Here is a 23,087-nt window from a genome sequence, read left to right on the forward strand (position 1 = left end):
CCCGTCCTGGCTGCCGTTTGTCTGATCCCGGGACCCCAAGGAATATGCCCGTTGGGCCTGGAGGGCTGAGGCTCCTCCACTTTCTGCTGCTTCCTTGGCTCTTGAGCCAACTGCCTTGTCCAAAGAGGTCCTGAGAGCGTTAGGGAACCACCCGTTCAACAGCCCTATCTCCCAACCCTTCCCTCCTGATCCCCAAGCTCCAGTGGCTTTCCTGGAGAAGGAAGGGAGGGAGGGGGCTTCTGGATTTTACCTCTGTGGCTGAAACCGTCATGAATATGCTGGACTCTGAGGAACCTGCTTCCTGCCTCCCCTACCTGTCTCATTGAGAAAGCAGCCTCCCACCTTCCTCTGCTTCTTTCTGGGCACTTCTCACATACAGCTCTGTTTACTGAGACTGCACATCCCCAACCAGGCTTTTGCGCTCACCTAGACAGTGGTGGTAGAGGAGCTAGGCGTGACCCTCTTGCCTCATTCCCCCCATGTCCATACGTTCAGTCTCCTTCATTGGACTGCCCTTCAGGAACAAATTTGGAAAACAAACACACACCAAAGTATATCAGCCCTTCCCCTGAAACCCTGGACTTGGAGATGTGGGAGCTTTGGATTTCCCTGGCTTCCTGGGCTCTGGGTCTTTTCTGTCCCTCTTCCCTACTTCCTGATGGGGGCAATCTGGTCTCTCGTGCCTGACCCTGCCGTAAGTGGGAATTGTAGAGTGAAAACAGGCCCTCGGGTCAGTGGGGGGAGGCTCCGGGTAGAGTGGTCCCTTGCTGACATCTGCCTCAGCCTGCCCCCAGCCTTTTACCTCCTCGTCCTAGCTCACTGTACCACCTCTCCCCGGCCAGGTCCTCTCCCCTGCCAGGTCCCTTCCGGGGAGCCGGGAAGGCTGGCCGTGCTCACTGCCCCAGAGATCTCAGAGGGAAGGTTGGGCTAGGGAAGTGGCTACCTCCATGGAGGCCGGTTGGAGAACACAGGATGTCTTCCTCCTCCTGACCCCTCTCTGCTGTGGTTTCTTCCTCCCCTCCAGGGCTGAGCTCTGCTGCACTCAGAGTGCCTGTGAGGTTTGAGAGTTGGGCCTTGGGCTTTCTTGTTGCCAGGCCACAGATGGATGCAATCTGATTAAACGAGAGACTTTATCGCCTCCAGCCCCGCTCTGCTTTTTGGAGGGGGTAGGGATGTCATTGGCTAGGGCTGGATTGGGGCTTATAGAGAATCAGAACTTCAGAGAAGGAAGGGACCTCACTGTCCAAGCCTGTCCACCTAAATCCAGCCTTGACCTGAGCTGAAATTCCCACAACAGCCCAGAGGACCTGACCCTTTGTGACTGGGGAGGTCTCAGCCTCCGTGAGTCTTCCTGGCTTCATCTGTAAACTGGATGACCTGACTGGGAGATTCACATCTGGGACATTGGCCAAGTCACATGATTTTGGGGGGGGCTTGGTTTCTTCATCTAAAAAATGGGCAGTAGGACCAGGTGGTGTTTTTAAGGTCCCTTCCTGCTCTCTATGATCTCTGATTGAAAGAGCAACTAGCACTGGGTGACAAGGTTGGAAAGGGCTGGGTTGGGGAGGCTTCTGGAGAGGGACACTTGCCTGCTTCAGTTTTTTTTTTTTTTTTTAACTCTCAGCAGTATCTTATTTTTCCAAATACATGTAAAGATAGTTTTTAACATTACTTTTTGTAAGACTTTGTGTTTCAAAATTTTCTCCCTCCTTCCCTTACCTCCCCCTTTCCAAGACAGCAAGTAATCTGATATAGGTTAAATATGTGCAATTATTTTTTAAATAATAGCTTTTTATTTTTCAAAATACATGCAAAGATAGTTTTCAACATTCACCCTTGCAAAATTTTGTATCCCAGATTTTTCTCCCTCCCTCCTCTTTTCCCCCTCCCCTGAACAGCAAGCAGTCCAGTATAGGTTAAACATGTGCAGTTCCTCTATACATATTTCCACATTTATTATGCTTGTACAGTTCTTTTAAATTTATTTCTAATATTTGTCATGTTATGTGAAAAAAATCAGATCAAAAGGGAAAAACCATGAGAAAGAAAAAAACTAAAAAATAAACAAAAAAAGATGAAAATACTCTGCTTCCATCCACATTCAGTCTCCATGGTTCTCTCTCTGGATGCAGATGGCATTTTCCATCCCAAGCCTATTGGAATTGCCTTGAATTATCACATTATTGAGAAGAACCAAGTTCATCATAGATGATCATCACGTAATCTTGTTACTGTGTACAATGATCTCCTGGTTCTGCTCATTTCACTCAGCATCAGTTCATGTAAGTCTCTCCAGGCCTTTCTGAAATCATCCTGCTGGTCATTTCTTATAGAACAATAATATTTCATAACATTTATATACCATAATTTATTCAGCCATTCTCCAGCTGATGGGCATCCATCTACTCAGTTTCCAGTTCCTTGCAACCACAAAAAGGGCTGCTACAAACGTTTTTGCACATGTGGATCCTTTTCCCTCTTTTATGATCTCTTTGGGACACAGACCTAGTCTGTTTCATCTTAAAATCAGAGCATGGGTGCTAATTCCTCTTTGTCCATGAATGAAGAAGTATTTCTTAGATGCTTACTATATGCCGAGCACTGTGTATGCAAAACATTATAAACCTTGATGTAGACTTTTAGATTTGCAAAGCACTTTGCATGTTGTCTTATAATTCTCAGAGAAACCCTCTGAGGTGGGTGCTATTATTCTCATTTTACAAATGGGAAACTGAGGCACAGAGAAGTTAAGTGACTTGCTCCCAGTCAAACAGTTCCTATGTGTTTGAGTCAGGATTTGAACTCAGGTCTTTATGATTGCAAGGCCATTATTCTTTTCAGTAGATATCTAACTGCCTAAAATAGAAAGTAGAGAAGATGATTCCTGTTCTCAAGGAATTTGAGTCTTAAAGAGGTGTCAGCTGCAGGGTGGATAGGAAATCCCAATGTTTATTGGCCCCCAGCAAGCCCCAGGGCTTAGGATGAATGGGCAAATCAGATGCACCCAATGCTTTGGGGGGAGGTGTTCTGGAAGACCTTTGGGTACTGTGGTAGAACAGATGGTTCAGCCTACTTGTTCTCTGTGTTATCAGGAGGACCTTGGTGACTTCTTATTGAAGGGATGTGAGTAACCAGAGCTGTTCCAAGGTGATGTTGTGTGTGTGTGTGTGTGTGTGTGTGTGTGTGTGTAATTGGCATTGTGTGTGTGTAATTGACATTGTGTGTGATTGGCACTGTATGTGTGTGATTGGCACTGTGTGAATGTGTGTAATTGGCACTGTGTGTATATAATTGGCATTGTGTGTGATTGACACTGAATGCATGTGTAATTGTGCGGTTGTGTGATTGGCAGTGTGTGAATGTGTGTGTAATTGACACTGTGTATGTGTGTGATTGGCACTGTGTGTGGGAGCTTGGCACTGTGAGTGTGTAATTGATATTGTATGTGTGATTGGCACTGTATACATGTAATTGGCACTGTGTATAATTGGCACTGTGTGAAATTGATACTGTATATGTGTGTATGATTGGCACTGTGTGTGATTGACATTGTGTATATGATTGGCACTGTGTGTGTAATTGACACTGTATGTGTGTAATTGACACTGTGTGTAATTGACACTGTGTGATTGACACTGTGTGTGTGTAATTAGCAGTGTGTATGTAATTGGCACTGTGTGTGTATAATTGACACTGTGTGAAAGTGTGTGTGATTGGCACTATGTGTAATTGATATTGTATGTATGTAATTGACACTGTATATAGTGTGTGTGTGAATGTGTGTGTAATTGACACTATATGTGTGTGTGATTGGCATTGTGCATATGTGATTGGCACTGTGTGTGTGATTGGCACTGTGTGTGATTGGCACTGTGGTGTGAGTGTGAGTGAGTGGCACTGTGTGTGATTAGCACTGTGAATGCATGTGTAGTTGGCACTGTGTGGGTGTGTGATTGTCACTGTGTGTGTAATTGACACTGTGTATAGTTTACACTGTGTGTGTGAATGTGTGTGTAATTGGCACTGTGTATGTGTATGATTGACACTGTGTGTGTAATTGACATTGTATGTGTGGTTGGTATGTGTGTGTGTAATTGGCACTGTGTATGCAATTGACACTGTGTGTGTAATTGGTTCTGTGTGTGCAATTGGCACTGTGTGTATAATTGTGTGTGTGTAATTGGCACTGTGTGTGTAATTGACTGTGTATAATTGTCATTGCGTGTGTGAGTGTGTGTATGATTGGCACTGTGTGTAATTAATTGGTAGTGTGTGTAATTGACACTGTGTGTGTAATTGGCATTGTGTGTGTAATAGACACTGTGTGTGTAATTGATATTGTGTGTGTGTGTGAGTCTGTGTGTCAGGCCTGGAGGGGTCTAGTTTATGAGGGAGTGGGCAAAATGGGAAGAGTGGATCCAAGCTCTGGATTCCCTACCAAGAGAAGGAGGATTATGGAGTCCAGTATCTTCCCAGTCAGTCAGTAAGTACTGTGTGTTAACTGCTAGGGAATATAAAGAAAGGGACAAGACAGCTGCCCCTGGAACTCCCAGGCTAATGGGAGACATAACATACAAATTTAATGTGCAAACTCTGGGCAGCATAAATGGGAGATCAACGACATCAGGAAAGACTCTAGAAGGCAAGATTTTAGCTGGTCGCCAAGAAGCAGAGATGAGGAGGGGGGAACGTCCCAGCTGGGAGACAGCTGGGAAAGAAGGTGTGTTGGAGGGGAGGGGAAGGTCTTCTATCCTTTCAGGACTTTTGCAACCTCTGGCTCACAGGCACTCCATAAATGCTTGTTTCATTGATTAATAGAATTTAGAAGGGATTTCAAATGGTTGGATAGAACCCTCGTCTCAGAGTCAGGAGGACCTGGGTTCAAATGCTGCCATCTTTACTTACAGCCTGGGCAAGTCACTTAACCTTATGTCTGCCTCAGTTTCCTCATCTGTAAAATAAAGATGATCATAGCATCTACTTCTCAAGGTTGTTTTAAAGATCACCTGAGATAATTCTTATTAGCTAATTAGATAATGTGAAGTGCTTTGTAAATCTTAAAGCCCTGTATATATGTTGACTATTATTTATTTTCACTATTATTACTTAACTACAATAACTTCATTTTTAATGGTGAAAGAGGTAGTAACTTCCTAGGTTCACAAAACTCATTTCAGTTTCAGAACCAGGATCCTAACTCAGGTCTAATAATCACTGCAGAAATGTTTACAATTCATTCCCTAGGTCTTTTAGTGTGACAGCTCTTCCCCCTCTTCTTTCCTCACCTCTCCCCTCTCTCTCCTTTTTTCCCTTTCCTCTCATGTCCTCTCCTTTTTTTCTTCCTCTCTCTTCTCTTTTTTTCCCTCTCTTCTCTCCTCCCCTCCTCTCTTCTCCACTTTCTCTCTTCCCTGTTTATTGAAGAAATCCTTGATTCTTTTTCATCTTCATACCTACGAAGCCCAAGTTCCCTTTCATTTTCTTATGATCTATAAATACTGGCCTTCCTACTTTCCCCAGGCTGACAGCAAGCTGCACCATTCAGTGCTTCTTCTTGGGAATTCACTCTGGGTGGGGCAGGGAGGGGGAGGGGGAGGGAAGAGGAATCAGCACCAGGATGTGTGAGATAGAAGGGAGGAGTTACTTAGAAGAGATGGGATTTGGACTTGGGAAGGGAGAGGTGGATCTTGATCGCCAAACACTCCCTGTCCGAGGCGACTGATTCCTTAACAAGCATTTATTGAGCACCTACTTTATGCCAGACACTGTACCAGACACTGGATGGGAAGACTATTTTTCCTAATGGAAAAAAACCCCATCAAATCTGTAATATACTTGTAATGTACAAAATTAATCTGAGGTTTGGAAAGGAGGACATTAGTAACTTGGGGGTGCCAGAAGGGTTTCATGTAGGTTTCATTTCAAGGGTTTCAAGTCCCCCATTGAGTGCTTGAGCTGAATCTTGAAAGGAGTGAGGGATTCTGTGAATTGGAGGTGGGGAGGCGGTGCATTTCAGGCATCATAGAAATTACAAAGGCATGGAGGTAGAAGACGGTGTTTTGTCTTGTAATGAACAGAAAGAAGGATGGAAAGATATCTGGTGGATATTTTGTGAGGGATTTTCAAAGCCAGAGGAGTTTATAGTTGATCCCAGAGGTAGTAGGGAGCCATCAGGGTTGCTTGAGTAGGGGAGTAACATGGTTAGGCTTGTGATTTAGGAAAATCACTGGCAGCTTGAGTGAAGTTGGAGTAGGGAATAAGGAAAGATCTTCCAGTAAGCTCGAGATAATTCAAACAAGAGGAGATGAAACTCTAGAATTAGAGAAGAGGATGGATGCTAGTAAAAATGAGATTTAGCTACTGAATGGAAGGAGAGAGAAAATGAGAAGTTGAGAAGAATGCCCTGATGATCCTCTCCTGTTGGCTTTGGTGACTTCAAGATGCAATGAAAAGAACTGGATTTTGCAGTCAGCCTGGGTTCAAATTTTGATCTTGCTTCTGAGTTATAGTAGATAGCTAGTTAGCACAGTGGATAGAGCATCTGGCCTAAGGAAGGAAGACCTTCAAATTCTACCTCAAACTTAATTAGCCATGGGACCTCTGCCTGCCTCAGTACCTTCAACAGTAAAAAGAGATAAAATAGCAATCTACCTCCCAGGATTGTTGTGAGGATCAAATGAGATAATATTTGTAAAGAGCACTTAGCCCAGTGCCTGGCACATAGTAGGCGCTTAATAAATTGTTTTCTTCTTTCATTACAGTTTCCATTTCTTTTCTTTCTTTTTTTTTTTTTTTAATAGAATAACCTGACGCTCCTTGCCTCACTCGGTGGTTTTGAGGAAAGTGCTTTGTAAACCTTAATACACTTAAGAAATGGATGTTAATGTCTGCAATAAAAAGTAATCTTAAAGGCAGGATTTGTTTTTTATCTTTGTATCTCCAAGGCTCTGCACAGAATAGGGGATAGGGATTGGACTTGGGATTTCATCGATTGTGAGAAATTCTTGTGATCAGTGTAGGATCACACAGACAGCCTGTGTCAGACTCAGGATTGGGAATCCAGGTCTTCCTGGCTACGAGACCAGCCCTCTGTCCAATATGTGTGGTTGATTAAATGTATGTTGCACTTGACAAAGTAACAAGTCCCATCATCTTTAGCTTTAAAATGTTGCATCTTTCCTGAGCTGAGACTCTTCCCAGCCTTAGGTAGCACCACAGCGTCCCCTGCTGGTCAAAGCTTTCCCTGCATGAAGTAGGGGCCAGGAGCTGTCCCTGCTAGGGCTGGATCTGACTCCAGCATTTTCTTCTCTCCGGTGTCCATGAGATTTCAGCAAAATCTGTTTCCTCTGTTTCCCTGGGCCTGGAATGGCTCCTCTATGAGACACAGCTAGGGTGAGGGGGTGTTTTCCTCAGCCTCCATATGTCATTAAGGAAACCATCCTTCTTGGGGACATTAAGGTTCCCGGCAGAAAGAAATGGAAAGACACTAAGGAAGCAACAGACCCAGAGGTCACCTTTCATAAATAGATGTATTTCTTTCTTTTTTTTTTTCTTCAATGAAAAAAATCTGGACATTAGAAAAATGAGGAAGGGCTGGTCTTGGCTCTCCAGCCTTGGAGAAGGGCAACCAAGAGGGGTGGGCTTTGGAGAAGAAACTCAAATACTCCTCACTCCCCGGGCCAGCCTCGAGCCTTCTCTTTTGACCTTTCTGCCCCCCTTTTTTCTAATCTGAGACAGAGATGGGGACACCATGTGAAAGTTCTGTAACCCATTTCTGCCCCTCCCTCCTCATTCCTGGGATACCCAGGTTTCCATGGGACTGGTGGAAGGGATAGATTAAAATGGGACTAAGTAGGAGTCCCAGAACAGGCCACGGCTCCCCTTTTCCTCATGTAAAGTCAGGGTTCACAAGTGGCTGAAGACTTTCTCTCTAGGTTTGGCCCCCATATCAGAAAGAGATCTGTCTCTTCTAGCCCCATGGATGTGTACCCTCCAACAACAACAATAGAACAACAACAACAACAATAATAAAATAGGGTGCTGGATAAAACTCCAGCCCCATCCTTGGCAGGGTGCCGGAGGAGGTCGGTGGGAGTGCACTCAGCTAGCTTTCATGCCCAGCTGCTCTTTAAGCCCTTGCAGCTGGGCCAAGCTGATGTTGCTTCCCCCACACACAATGACCACCACGCTGGACAACTTGGCCGGGAGCTTCCCTTCACCCTGTAGCTTTTGGATTGTTTGACTGTAGACGGCTGCCAGAGCTGCCCCACATGCTGGCTCCACCAGGATCTTCTCATCATCTGCAGGAACCAGAAGGCAAAATTAGGGTTTGACACCTTAGGTGTGGAGTCTTGGGGAACCTATTGCCTCTACAGGAAGTCCCTGAAACTGGCTGCACAGTGCAACCAATCTCCTCAGCCCTAGCTGTAATCAATCAGCAAGCATTTGTCAGCACTTATTAAGACACAAAAAAAGAGCAAAAAATAGCATTTTTTTTTTGTCCTTAAGGGGCTTCCATTCTCGTAGAGATGATATGTAAATTAAAATGAACATGTGACATACAGAAGAGCAAAAAATAGAAGCAATTTTGGTCCTCAAGGTGATATGCAAATAAAAATGAAGATGTGAGATAAACAAGAGAAGGTACAGAATAAGGAGCTAAAGGTGGCCATACTGTTATATTATGAATATCAATATTGTTATATCAATAGCTACCACCATTTATGTAGAATTTATGTTTTGCAAAGCACTGCCCATCATGTCTCATCCCTTTTTTCAGCTCCCTTTTTTAGAATGGTTTTCTACCATTAGAACGGAAGCTCCTGGAGGACAGGAATTGTCTTTCTTTGCATTTATATTTGTATTCTCAACACAGCACAGTGCCTAGCATATAGTACTTATTTAATAAATGTTTGTTGATTTGTTGAGATTGTAGTTCACACTAGAGTGGGACAGTCTTAGGGTTGAGGGGTGGGGCTTGCCCATGATCAAAAGACAGGGACTATTTTTTACTTCTTTTTGTATCCCTAGGACTTAGCATAGTGACCGACAAGTAGTAGACATTTTATAAATGTTTGCTGACTGACTATAGGCAGTGATGTGCTAGAAAGTTGGTTATAGAGCTGATTATTAAATTTCCTGCGTGATCTTTTCCACCATTGAAATAGGTAGACACAATCTACTTTTGTTATTGTTTTGTTGATTATCTGGACTTAAAAAGTGATGGGAAAATGTTAATAATGCAAATGAAATTTAAAAGAATGTATATGTGTAATATACAGAGAGAGAGACAGACAGACAGAGAGACAGACAGAGACAGAGAGAGATAGTTGGAGAATCTGGTTGTTAAACATTTACCAGCACACTCCTGCGTAGAAGAAAGACCTCTGGGCTCACTCAATCCCACCCTCCCCAATTTCTCACCCTCCTCTTAGGACAGTCTTACACTTACCCACAAACTTCTCAATAGCTTTAACTGCATCTTGGTCTGCGATCACTTCAGAGAAGATGGGGTATTCCTGGGCCAGCTTCAGGGCCTGAGCCGCAACCGTGTTCACCCCGAGGGCTTTAGCCACACTAGGAGAGATGGAGAGAAAAGGTACTGGAATCATGAGAGTGATTCTCATCTACACATTTAAAGGGTGTTTCCAACACAACCCCTGTAGGGGAGCACCTGGTGATGCAGTGATCTGGTGATGTAAAGAAGGTGGGTAATGTGGATTTTTATAAATAATAATTTTGTAATTAATAATTATTAAGAAGCAGTAATGGTAGATCAAGTCTCTCCGGCTGTACAAACAAATCACTTCCCTTTTGCAATTAGCATTTATAAAGAGTATTTCCTCACCTGGGAGTTCCTTGTACCAATCCTAAAATACTTTCACTAACTGCCACCAATCTAATACTTTACCTACATCATCTAAATGATTCACAACAAGCATTAGCTACTCAGCTAAAGATTCTTTTGTGTGCCCCAGAGAAAGTAAGTGCTAGAGGCAAGATCTGCAAGTCCCTCTGTCCGTCTGTAAGCCTGAACTCTATTCTAAAAGCCGCAGAGGAAAGGGGGCCAAATGGATCTACTCAATCATTCTGGCCTGGCTTAGAATTCCAAGGGTTTGAAGGGAGCAGGATAGGACAGACTAGCATTCAAGGGCTCTCTTGTGGTTAGGGACCAAGCAACCAAGATATAGGATCACGGGAAAACCAAGTCAGGGTCCAGAGTGGATAGTGGATAGGTCCTGGACCGGTGATTTCATTAGTCTTCATCTTGGCGTCTTAGGGAGTAGCTTAGCTATCAAAGAGAGTTTAAGTTGTTCAATGTCAATCAATCAGTAAATAATTAAGTGCCCACTCAGTGCCAGATACTGTGCTAAGTGCTAAGGACATAAAAGGAGGCTTAGGAGAGTTCCTGCCCTCAGGGAGCTTACAATCGAATGGGAGACATAACAAGGAAACAAATATAAACAAAGCAAGCTAAATAGGGGATAAATAGGAGATGATTAAGAGGAAAAGAATGGAGAGGGCTTGGGGAAAGCTTCCAATAGAAAGTGAGATTTCCAGGGAAGTCAGTAGTTGAGTGGAGGAGGGGAGAGGTAAGATTTGAAATCAGATCTATACTTTCCAGCTTTCCATCCAAGGTGCTACGTGTCCTCTTTGGGGTGGAGGGAGAACTCTGCATTTAGAACAGGGGCTCCTGCACCTGCTGTCTACCATCAGTCAGCATCCTTTCATTCCAGCTAGATGGTACCAGAGTACTTACCAATTCTGTCTGCCTCAGTTTTCTCAATTGTAAAATGTGTAGCTCCCTATCTTGCAATGTTGTTGTGAAGATCAATTGAGATAATAATAGTAAAGAACTTGGCACTCAGTAGGCGCTTAATAAATGCACATTTCATTCTCCCTTACCTGGTAATCTTGGGAAGTGTGACCAGCTTGCCAGCTTTGATGGCTGCATTGAAACTGTGCGCCCCCTGGGTCTCCATTGCCACAATGGGCACATCCTTCCAGCCCACTTCGGCCAGGCCTTGCACCACGCCACAGAGGAGGCCCCCGCCACCCACTGACAGGATGATGGCCCCTGGCTTCCCAGGAAGATTTTCTTTCAGCTCCTTCACAATGGAGGTATGGCCGTCCCTGAAAGTTGGGAATCAGAAGACAGCGTTATCTCAGAACTGGAAGGGCCTCTGGAGAATAGTTCAGTCTGTACCAGAGGCACGAGTTACCACCAACCTTCACTTGAACACCTGCAGGGATGGGCAACTTACTACCTTCCAAGGGAGCCCAGTCCTCTTGCAGACAACTTCTATTTTCAGGGTGTTTTTCATTTCTGGACATGGCCAATGTAGGAATTTGCTTTTCTTTGCTTTGGATATTTTGTTACAAATGTTTGTTTTTTTTTTTTTTCCTTTTTCATTGGGGGAGGGAAATAAATGCTTGTTAATTTAAAAATATATAAATATGAGAGCAACTAGGTGGCACAGTGGATAGAGCACTGGCCCTGGAATCAGGGCCTGAGTTCAAATCTGACCTTAAGCATGTGACACTTATTAGCTTTGTGATCCAGGCAAGTCACTTATCCTGATTGTATTGCATATGTATATGTATATGTACATTATATATATACATATATGTGTGTGTGTGTATACATAGATATATATAATATAGAAAAGATTTTCTAGTCTCCCCTCTCAAATTTATGATGCTCTTGAAAAACTCATATTTATGTATATTATATATTGGAAAATTTAAATTTATTTAAAATTGTATCTATATTTTACATTTTATTATTTGTTTTTAACATTATCTTTTTTAAAGTTTTGAGTTGCAAATTCTCTTTTTCCTTCAGCTCCTTCCTGTACCCACTGAGAAGGCAGCCGATATATCAATTATACGTATGCAATCATGCAAAACAAATTTATTTCCATAAAAATATATAATTTAATTTAAAAAACCAAATCTATAGTGATCCTAAAATAGTTCTTTATTACACATAACCACATGAAATTCATCTCCAGGCATTTTCCTTAGCTGTGCCCTCCCTCCTCATCTCTGTCTCCTAACTTCAAGTCCCAGCTTAAGTCCTGCCTTCTACCTTTTTCTGTCCCCCTTCATGTTAGCACCTTCTCTTTAAGATTTCCCCCAATTCATTCTATCTTGCCTGAACATGGTCATTTACAAGTCTTTGACAACTGTCTGCCTCAGTTTCCTCATCTGTAAAATGAAGTTAAGAACCTCTCCTCCCAGTGTTGCTGTGAGGAAAAAAATATATAAAGTTTGTAAAGCACTTTATAAAGGTTAGTTATTGTTGCCTGTGGCAAGAAGTAGAGGGATGACCTTTCCAGGATCATATAATTGCCAAGTATCTAAGGCAAGATTTGAACCCAGGCCCAGTGCTGTAGTCACCATGCTCTGCTGCCTCCCTCAGACTTCTGCTGAGTCTCTTCTCTAGAGCTGGTACCCATCTGTTATATGAAATGTCTCTCGGGACTCATCTAGATCTGGGATCCTATGTTCTATTTTATGACAATGGATCCTATGAGGCACAATATGTCACTGACTAGGGCAATCGGGGAAATCTGCCTGGAAGTGTTTGAGTTGGGCTTCCCAGTATGGGTTTAACAGGGGCATGTGAGCATGGGCAGTCATTGGGGTGAGGAGGAGGGGAAAGGGGATCAGATCTGGGTTTTAGGAAGGTGATCAATTGGAGAAAGCATTGGAGTGGGGAGAGGCTTGAAGCAGGCCGACCCTCCCCCAGCCGTGTCCCCCCATCCCAGCAGGCTATTACAGTGGTTCAGGTGTGAGGGGATGAAGGTCTAAACCAGAGATATAGTTGTGTCAGAGCAAAGAAGGGAGCGTATTCAAGAGATTTTTTTTTGATGGTATACTGGAGAGACCTTCACACCATTGGATCTGGGGGGAGAGAAAGGAGTCCAGGATGACTATTAGACTGGGAGCCTGAGAGATGGGATAATGGTGCCCTCTACAGTCATGGGGAACGGAGGAGAGGAGTGGATTTGAGGGTTCAGTTTTGGACATGTTGAGTTTAAGATGTTTACTGGATGTCTGGAAGGCAGCTAGGGAAGTGAGACTGGAGTTTAGGTGAGAGGTAAGGGCTGGAAAAGTAGATTTGAGAATCATCAGCCTAGAGATGGCCTTCTGGCCAATACCTACCAGATGAGGGGGTCATCAAAGGGAGGCACATAGATCCAGCCCGGGTTGTTCTTGGCAAGAGCTTTTGCCAACTCAAACGCCTCGGCCAGCGTCTGGGAATCGTCAAGGGAAACAAGTGAAGGGAGGCTCTTCTCTCTAAGATCCCATTAGTTGGACATTTTATGTAGAGCCCCATGTGGCTCCCTGACCCCACATTCTCCTCCCTCTCCAATTTATCCTTCGCATTGCTGCAGAATGGATATTCCTAAAATGCAGTTATGACTTCATCACTCCCATGCTCAAGAAACTCCCGTAGCTCCCTAGTGCCTAGAATCAAATACAAACTTCCAACTTTACTCCAGTCCATTCCTTATACATCACCCCACCAGCATGGATATGTCCCTCTCGAGCACTCACCTCACCTACGACCTTGACCATGGCACCTTCACCCTTGAGCTTCTGGATGGTGAGGGGGGGCGTGGTATTAGGCACAACGATGGTGGCAGGGATGCCCAGCTTCCTGGCAGCATAAGCTGCGGCCATGCCAGCATTGCCCGCTGTGGGTGGTTCGTTGGGAGAAGGAAAGTTTGCATTATTCCAGACAGATCCAGGATGGTCTATGGCTATTCTAAAAGCTCTCTTCCTCCCTTTTCCTCTAACCTAAGACTCCTGGAAAGACTTGATAGCAAATTAGGGCTTTTTAATGTCCAAAGTCCCATTGAGCTGGTGAGGGATAGAGCCCAACAAGGCCCAGATTTCCCGAGGCTTGGACCCAGGGATACCTGAGCCCAGATTTGACACATCCTGCCTGGAAGACTATAGATTGTAGGGCAGGCCCTGAGCTGTCTTGCTGGAGACCTTCACTGATGAAATTCCAGGTTCAGTTTCTATGAGCAAGTCAGGCAATCAATCAATCAATCAAACATTTATTAAGCACCTACTGTATGCCAGCACAGTGCTAAGTGCTGGGGATACAAAAGGGCTAAAAGTAACTTTTCTAGGTCTTAGTTTTTTTTTTTTTTCATTTGTGAGATGAAGGGATTGGACTAGACGAGGACCCTCTGTGTCCCTGAAGAGCATTCTCTTCCCCTATTCTACTACCCATGAATTCTTGACATGTGGGGTCCGATTCTGTGGACAGGAACCTGGAAACGTACCTGAAGAGCAGACAAAGTGTTCACAGCCCCTCTCCGCCCACTGTGGAGATAAGGAGAGAGGGAGGGGGTTAGAGGGCAGGAAGAAAAGCCAGACTGAGAGGTAGAGGAATGCTTGTTCCAAGACCCCTCCTAGTTCTGATATTCCCTGTTCTAAGGTCCCTCCCAGCTCTGACATCCCCTGTTCACCCCTCCTAGGTATGACATCCTATGTTTCCATTCCCTTTATTCCAGGGTCCCAGGGTTCTTGAAATTCCCCTCTTAGCACCTTCCTCTCTCAACTGTGCAGTGACTTCATGTCCCCCTGCTTGGTGTCCAGAGCTCTCCAAGGCAGCAGCCCAAATAGCTAGAAAATATCCTGAGCTCTATGTCCTGGTTCCCCCTTGACTCCCCCACTTTATAACTAAACTCTTCCTCTTGCTTATTTCCTACTAATAGCCCCAGAGGAGAGAATATGCTAACTCATCCATACTAAATATGAATAATTACATTTATGTGATGCTCAATATCCTCACAACAATCCTATTAGATATTATCATTATCTCCATTTTACAGATGAGGAAACTGGGGCTGACAGGTTATAGGACCCTTACACAGGGTTATTAGTATCTGAGGCAGAATCTGAACTCAGTTCTTTCTGATTTCTGGCCACTATTGCACCCAACTGTCTTCCTCAGGGAATGGCTGTGCTTTTAAAGAGAGGAACTTAAAGAAAAGACACATGGCTACACAATAGGTCATTTCTTTTGGACATTTCCCTCCTCTAATGACCTAGAAGGCAGGAGAGACCCTTCACTTTCCTCTGAAGGACCCAGGACAATGTCTGCTGTGCCATCCCCGGTGCCTCCCCATCGCCTTGTTCCCTCCCTTCTCACCGTCTTGCACAAGTGTCCAATGCCCCGGATCTTAAATGATCCCGAGGGTTGGGCGCTGTCCATCTTGAGGTAAACAGTGGTTCCGGCTACCTTGGACAGGGCCATGCTGTCCCTGATGGGGGTCTTCACGTGGAGAGGTTCTTGAGACATGATCACTGCAATGGAAGAGAGAGAAGCAAGGGCTGAGATAGAAGAAACCATCCGCAGAAGAAACCTTTCTGACCTGGACAAACTACCAGAATCTCAGATCAGAAACCATCTTGTCCAACTTCTTGATTGTATAGAAAAGGAAATTGAGATTCTCTGATATCCGGGGGCACTCTCAAGGTCACAGAGCTGAGCAGTAGAAGAGCTAGATTTTGATCTCAAGTCTTTCTATTATGTCTTATTGGTTGTATAAAACAATGAGACCCTTCCCTAATTCACACACAGAACAACTTTCATTACAGAATCAGTCTCAGAAGAGAATGGGTCTATAGTTAACTGGGAAATAGCGGAACAATTATGGCACATGAATGTGGTGGAACATTACTATGCTGTAAGAAATGATGAAAGGGATGATATTAGGAAAACCTGGGAAGATTTGTATGAACGGATACAAAATGAAGTGTGCAGAACCAGGACAACAATGACAATCACAACATCGTTAAGTCAATCAACTTTGATTAATCTTGTCAACGCAATTACCAAGCAAAATTCCAAAGGCTTCATGATGAACCATGGGACCTGCCTGCAGGTGATTGCTGGACACAGGGTACAGAATGGGAAATGTATTTTTGGTCACAATTAATATGGGACTTCGTTTTGTTACCTTTCGTGGAGGTGGATGGATGGGAGGAAGATAAGTTGGATTTTTGTTAATTGAGAAAAAAAATAAAAATTTAATTTAAATAAAGAGTAGGATAGTACTTTAGTAATCATCTTGTTTAGTTCAATCCATACTTGGAACTTCTGTAACTGCCCCAACAAGTAACTATTCCACCTGTGGGAAATCTCCAAGGAGGAGACGTCTCAAGTCAGTATACTCCACTTTAGGTCAGTCCTAATTGTAAGAGAATTTGCTGATTTTCTAAACTTAAGGGGATGGAGATAAAGTTAATACTAGAAATTCCACTTAAAAGTGAATTATTTATAATTATTAATTAATAATTAAGGAGAGAGTACTGCTGTGAAATATTTACCAACCTACCCCCTCTTTTGAGGGATTTGGAATAGGAGGACTGTCCCTCTTCAGGACTCAGTTTCCTCATCTGTAAAATGGAAAGGATAAATGTCTGGAATGCTGGCTTGTTATATGGTGAGGATAAAGGAGATATTGAAAGTAGGATGATTTTTAGAAACAGAGGAACAGAGAAGGTTATGAGGCTCCCAATTTCCTTGTAATCCTGTTCTGTGAAACAGGTATAGCTAAGAACTCAGGAGAATCCCTACTTTATTGTTCTGGGTCAGGAGCTACCTTTAAAGAAGTCACAGTCAGAGGATCTAGGTTTGAATTCTGACTCTATCCTTTGCTACATCTGGGGCCTTGGAAAGATTGTTTACTCCTGGGTTTGTTTTCTTATTTACAGAATGATAAACTTGGGCTAGAAGACTCTTGCACAGAGCTAAGTATGTGACTCTAAATCCCTCCCTTGTCTTTTCCCCATATCCATGATCCATTAGGAAAAATGTTAGATTTGAATTTGGAAAACCTGAGTTCAAATCCTGAAGTTGATTAAGGGAAATCATTTCAACCTTGGAGGTCTCACTCTCTTCATTTATAAAATGGGCATGGAGTGGAAGGACTTCTAATACCCCTTCTAGCTCTAAATCTAAAATATTATGTCCAAGCATGGGATTCTTCCCAAACAGACAACTTTGACCTGGGGTAAATAATTTAATGTCTATTTGCCTTAATTTCCCTTTCTGTAAAATGGGACTTCTTTTAAAAATCTACCTCAAAGAGTTGTTGTGAAGATCAAAAGGGAGTAATTTTAATAGTGCTTAGCACTATTGTTATATGGCGTAAGTATATAAGTAAGAAGGTACTTAATACATGCTTATTTCTTTCCTTGGATTGCCTGTGCTTGCCTTCCGCGGGTAGGCTTCCTTGGAAATAGCATGAATGTGGAAGGAAGTAGGAGGAAGCCTGTGGTGGGGATACCCTGCCCTACCTACTCTGTGGAACTTTTTTCTGGCCTACTGCTGATCTGTGCCTTTCAGCGCAGTTTCATTTTAATGTGATTTCTGTAAATGACAAAGATTTTCTTGGAAATTCTTCCATTAACAGGGCTGGATTTATCGTGGTCCAGAGGAAAGATCCTTAAGTTCTCATCACTCACAACTGTTTTCTGAGCTTTGCTTTCCTCATTTGTAAGATGAAGGGACTTGACATTCATCCGAATGAATTTGGTGTTGGGGATATGAAGAAAAACCTCAATGTGTTCTCCATACTTATCACTGCTAACATTTATAAGGCACCTATTATATGCCAGGCACTGAGCTAAGCACTATTCAATAATTCTTTCATTTGATCTTCACAACGATCTTCCAAAACAGGCTCTATTATTATCACCCTCATTTTACAGATGAGGAAACTGAGACAAGCAGAGTTAAGTGACTTGCCCAGGGTCATACAACTAATGAGTGTCTTAGGCTGGATTTGAACCCAAAGTTTCCTGATTCCAGGCCCTGTGCTCTATCCATTGCACTATCTAGTTTTTAGAGATTCTTGATAGCTTCCAAGGTCTATTCTAGTTTTTAATCTAGGATGCTAAGAGCAATAATCAGAGAGCTTGCGTTCATTTTCTGCTTCTCATGACCAATGACCTTGGACAAATCACAATCTCTCTAGGTCTCTGAGATCAACGTCATAATAGCTCACATTTTAAGTCCTTTAAGGCAAAGTTCATTAGGGAAACACAGGAATAAACACTTATTAAGCACTTAGTGTGTACCAGGTAAGCGCTTTATAATATCATCTCGTTTGATCTTCACAATAATCCAAAGTAGGCCAGATTTTACAAGTGATAACAATCAGGTTTAGGCTCCTCAGTAGATTCAACCAGATTCACACAGTTAGTAAAAGTCAAAGGCAGAATTTGAACCCAACTTCACTTGGCTCAAAGTAGCTCCTATAGCCACTGTACTTTTAAGTTCCCCTTAAATTGTGACATTATTTTACAATGCTGAATATGACTGTAAGACCTAACCACTACAAAATCCTAGTTTTAGAACAGGTCATGAATCTAATATCCCCATTTTACAGATAAAAAAAACTGAGATTGAGTGAGAGGAAGACTTAGGGATTTTATGCAAGTTGCCTAAGATCACACAGAAAAGTAAATGGAAGAGCTGGGAGGGGGCTCCCCCCATAGAAACATAAGAGATCATTATCACCATTATCTCTCACACTATCTTTTGGTCAGATTAGTTTAAATCCATGTATTCTGGTTCAGCTTTCAGCCTCTTTCCTACAAAGGCAGAGAGAGGAAGGGGATGACCAGTCTACTTATCCTCTTCAGAGGCAGCTATTGGTGCACAGGAAACTGTGTCTAGAATCAGGCTGACCTGAATTCAAATTTAGCTTCAGACATATACTAGCTGTGTGATCCTGGGCAAATCACTTGACCTTTGTCTGTCTCAGTTTCCCCATATGTAAAATGGAGATAATAACAGCATCCTACCTTCTAGGATTGTTGTGAAGCTCAAAAAAGACAATATGGGTAAAAGTGCTTTGCACAGGACCTGGCATATTGTAGAGACTATAGTAATGCTTATTCCCTTCCTTCCCTATAGAGTCCCCATTCATTTCTAGTATATTGACTGGGGAAAGAGCGTTAAAAGTGCCTGGCAAGGGTTAGGATTGTGGCTTTACCCCCAGCTGGAAGGGTCCTTAAGAACCTAACTTCTTTTTATAGATGAGGAAACTGAGGCACTTATGGTTTAGCTTACCTTATTAAATCCTAAAAGAGAAATTTGATGATTTTCTTGGAGGGGAGAGGGTCCTACAGCTCTTTTTGATTCTAAGTCTGTTGCTGTGGTGATCTTGTTCTTCTCAATGCACAGCCAGGTGATAAAAGTTCAGATCTTTTATTATCTCCAATATAGCCCGGTTAGCTTAGAGCGCTCCGGATATCTTCAAATCCAAGGGTTTTGTCCTTCAGCCTCTGCCTCTGCTTTCTTCTGCCTCCAGCCAGCACAAAGATGGAATGAATCTCTTGTCTCCTTCACTTGGGGCTCGGCTAGCTTTCTGGTGAGTCTTTCAGACCAGCTTGGTCTCAGTCGGGGGAGTGCAGGAGCCCAGCCACCTACCACAGTGGTGTGAGATGAAGATGAATCTGGTTGTCCGCTGAACTCTCGACTCGTAGCTTCTTCCTCCGAAAACTCTTCTTCCACCACCAGCCAGCCAAGTGGAAAATATTCTGGAATAGATCTCTCTTCATTGGCCTTAAATCTGACTCTTCTGAGAAGATGGGATTATGGGTTTTCTCCCATAGTGCTCTCTGGCCCTAAGAGCTTTAAGGGAGGTGTGAATTCACCAAGTTACAAAGTTTACTTTGTGAATCTGGCATACTTGTGAACTCCGATGAGTAAAGGTGCAATCACAAGCATTGTACTAATTAGTTCTACTTAGTACCTTGTTTCAGGTTCTGGCCCAAAACATCTTCTTGTAATGTCAGATCAACTCTAATTAGTTAGCAGTTTGTAAAGATTCCAACAGATTGCTTTAGCTACTACACTACTATTTAACCTTGCAGTTTCTATAAGACAAGGTGACTTCTGTCAAAATGAATTTGGATGGGAAAAAATGACATCTTTATTTTCATTGACCTCTAACTGAAATTTAGCATTTTATTTTATCACCAATGTGGGCCATAACCTGATTTGGAGAAGGGGGTCACAGACACACAGACTGTAAAAGGGGTCTGTGACCCCAGAAAGATAAAGAGCTTCTACCTGAGCATTATCCCTTAGAGAAGGCCTTCTTAAACTTTTTTCACTTGTGACTCCTTTTCACTCAAGAAACTTTTATGTGGCCCCGAGTATATAGGTAGATGAAATAGACATACGAACCAAACATTTATCGATGATAAATCATAATTTCACAACCCCCATATTCACTTACAAGAACCCAAATGGGGTCTTAAACTCAAGCTGGGCTTGAGAGGAATGGTTATGGATCTGCATTGATAGAATTTCTTCACTAGGAGTTTCCTGTTCAATTAAATCCTAAATCCAGAGATCCTAAAACTAAATCTAGAAAGGATGAGCTGACATTCAAACACTACTTAATTACAAAATTTTAGCCATTAATACATGAATTCTAAAATATAAAATAAAAATATGAAAGCTCTTAATATAGATATAACAGTTCTTAAGCTGTTATCTAAACAGAAAAAAAGGAGAAAAAGGTAATAATAAAAAGAATAATAGAATTTGTGATGAGAGACAGCTTGACATAGTGAATAGAGGGGCCAGCCTTGGAGGAAGAAGACTGGAATGACATCCCTTTGATTCATGCTGGGTGACTCTGGGTAAGTATTCAAACTCTCTGGGCTGGAAGCATCTCTGGGAAGATTATGGATGATAAATGAGGCACATTGATGGAAGGAGGGAGTTTCCACATTGGAATTAACTCATATACAATCATGAGTCTGGTCTCCCTGTGTCCCTAAAAATAAAAATGCTTGCAATATCATTCTCTAAGGGTTGTATTGAGGGAAGTGTTTTATATAGAGTCACTGAGGAGATTAGTTAGTTCCAGGGGGAAGCAGGGCTTGACAGTATTCTCTGGACACTCACACCCAAACACTCCATCCCAAAGCTTTGAGCTTCTGAGTTTGTGGGAGCGAGTCTGGAAAGGAAGGGGCTCTTGAACTGGGGACTTAGGTATCAGGGGCTGACATTCTCACTGCTCTGGGGTCTGGATTGATGGAGGTCAGAGGATTTGAATAAATAGCATTTCAGAGCTGGAAGAAGCCTCAGAAACCCCCCAGGACAAATTATAGTTGAGATAGTTTCTCGCAACGTGACTCTTATCTGCCCAGCATTGACTAAAAGACATTTGGGGCAGCTTTGGCAGTGCCCACAGTGCCAGGCTCTTGGGATCTCAGTTCTCAAAAGGCCCAAATAGCTGCCCCTTGCAGGTGGATGGGGTTGAATGATTTAAAAGGTAGGGTAAGCTTTTCCCTTTCCTTCCATCATACTCATTAGGTTCATCCCCAAATACCATGGGGAAAATAAGGATCAGCTAGGGCATTCCCTGCTCTCTGAGCTGTCCAAAAAGGCACTTCTAGGATTTTTTTTTCTGGTTGTTGTTTATTTTAGGATCTCCCTTTCCTCTCCCAGCTGGGGACTCATCTTTTAGTCAATCCTTTCCCCCATTACTCTGGCCATCAGGAGAGGGAAGGAGAAGGGAGAGGGATAGGGGAGAAGTGAAAATTCACTCACCAAGGAGAAGATGGCCAAGGTGTGAAGAGAATATCCAGAGCCCTCCTCTAAGGGCTGGGGGAAAGTACTATCAGTCAGTTCCTAATTGCCCTCCCAAATTTATAAAGGCTGGCTGTTCCCAGTGGAGCCAATGGAAGTACAGACAGGAGCTCGCCTCCCTTCCTCCCCTGATGCCAGGTCCCTCCCCTCCCCTTAGGAGACCTGTAGAGAGCAGACAGTTATCCCAGGGGAAGCCCAAGGGTGGGCTAGGAGAGGCACGGGGACAGACACGGGGACAAACTCTGCTCTGTCCACACTCCAGAGGACAGCTCCATTCCCCCCATCTCTTTGCTGCCTCTTTCTCTCCTTTTCTTTCTTCTCTCCTTTCTTTCCTTTCTCCTTTTTTGTCTTCTTTCTCCCTTCTTTCCTAAATTTTCTTTCTTTTTCCTCTATCTCTCTTCTCTATATTTTCCTTCTTCCTCTCCTTGTTTCTTTTTTTCTCTGTCTCTTTCTTCAGAGTCTTTCTTCTCTCTCGCTTCTTTGTCTCTCTGTTATATTTCTCTTTCCTCTGTTCCACTTCTTACTTTTCTCCCCAGTGCTTAGCACAGTGACTTAATAGAATAATGGCCAACTTTGTTCTTGCTCCCCTATCTCTTCTCTTTTATTTTCCATTTCTTCTCTTGCCCCCTCACATTTTACATCTCTCTTGCTTTTTAAAAACATTCTTTCTCCCTATTTTCAACTCCCAGTCCTACTGCTGCCTTTTCTGTCTTCTCCCCCTTTCTAGACTTTACTTCTCTCCAATCTTCTATCCTCCTCTCTATAATTCTAGTGGAAAGAGTATCAGAGGATTTGAGTTTGAGTTTGAGCTTATCTGGGCTTCTATTTCCTTATCTGTATAATGGGTGGTTGAATACATGAATAAAAAAGCATGCAATAAATGAGATTGCTCTAAGTTCTGAGGCTGAAAATAGAAAAATTAGACATCCTCTCACAAGGAGCTTACATTCTTTATAATGGGGAAGACTATAACTATAGGAGGCTGGAAGTCAGATGGAAAGATCCCATGGATCTTAGACTACAATGACAAAACAGGTGGTCACATACCTTCCTTAGCATTATTTCCACTAATTGAACCACATTCATTTCTGATATTGAACCATTTGATTGGCCCAAGATGGCCTCTCAGGCTTTTTCCTCCTTGTAGCATCCTAGAACTGAGGGGCTCTTGCGAGATCATCTGGTCTAGCCCTTTGTATCCATCTGCCCCAGGTACGTTTGAGGGAGCTCTGCTTAACCTGAAGTGAATTCTAATCTATAGCCTCTGCTTTGTTCCTATCTTGGTGTCATAGCATCTTGGATTTGGAAGGAACCTAAGAAGCTATCTAGTCCCTCCTCCATTTTACAGATGAGGAAACTGAGGTCCAGACTTATTCAAAGTCACAGAGTTAATTACCCTCAGAGGTGGGATTTGAATCCATGATTTCAGAGCAAGGGTTTG

General features: G+C 43.1%; 2 protein-coding genes across 5 annotated transcripts in view; one reads left to right on the forward strand and one right to left on the reverse strand.

The window, feature by feature from the left end:
• Nucleotides 1-2,081, forward strand: part of PLBD2 (phospholipase B domain containing 2) — a 37,303-nt gene extending 35,222 nt beyond the window's left edge. The window contains exon 12 of the mRNA XM_051972846.1: nucleotides 1-2,081. This exon is cut by the window's left edge and continues 251 nt beyond it. The gene's annotated coding sequence lies outside the window, so the exon portion shown is untranslated.
• A 5,426-nt stretch (nucleotides 2,082-7,507) lies between these two features.
• Nucleotides 7,508-22,133, reverse strand: SDS (serine dehydratase). 4 transcript variants are annotated; one of them, XM_051972848.1, is made up of 8 exons: nucleotides 21,608-22,133; nucleotides 15,176-15,330; nucleotides 14,304-14,343; nucleotides 13,564-13,703; nucleotides 13,168-13,259; nucleotides 10,903-11,130; nucleotides 9,449-9,573; nucleotides 7,508-8,297 (listed from the first exon to the last, which is right to left on the reverse strand). In XM_051972848.1, the coding sequence occupies exons 2-8, from the start codon at nucleotides 15,323-15,325 to the stop codon at nucleotides 8,098-8,100; spliced, it is 975 nt and encodes a 324-aa protein (XP_051828808.1). In that variant the 5' UTR covers nucleotides 15,326-15,330; nucleotides 21,608-22,133; the 3' UTR covers nucleotides 7,508-8,097. The 4 variants fall into 4 exon arrangements, with proteins under 4 accessions (XP_051828808.1, XP_051828809.1, XP_051828810.1 ...); XM_051972849.1 differs by lacking the exon at nucleotides 21,608-22,133 and adding an exon at nucleotides 19,109-19,773; XM_051972850.1 differs by lacking the exon at nucleotides 21,608-22,133 and adding an exon at nucleotides 16,365-16,670.
• Between the last annotated feature and the right edge of the window lie 954 nt (nucleotides 22,134-23,087).

Source organism: Antechinus flavipes, chromosome 1, assembly GCF_016432865.1.
Source record: "Antechinus flavipes isolate AdamAnt ecotype Samford, QLD, Australia chromosome 1, AdamAnt_v2, whole genome shotgun sequence".
NCBI classification, from domain to species: domain Eukaryota; kingdom Metazoa; phylum Chordata; class Mammalia; order Dasyuromorphia; family Dasyuridae; genus Antechinus; species Antechinus flavipes.

Bases quoted from the DNA above. Each gene is read 5' to 3' on its own strand.
- SDS (XM_051972850.1), bottom strand. From the start codon at position 16,425: ATGAGGAAACTGAGTCCTGAAGAGGGACAGTCCTCCTATTCCAAATCC. The intron at 14,344-15,175 runs GTGAGAAGGGAG...TTATCTCCACAG, and splicing joins TTGGACACTTGTGCAAGACG to TGGGCGGAGAGGGGCTGTGA. The intron at 13,260-13,563 runs GTGAGTGCTCGA...GACGATTCCCAG, and splicing joins TGGTCAAGGTCGTAGGTGAG to ACGCTGGCCGAGGCGTTTGA.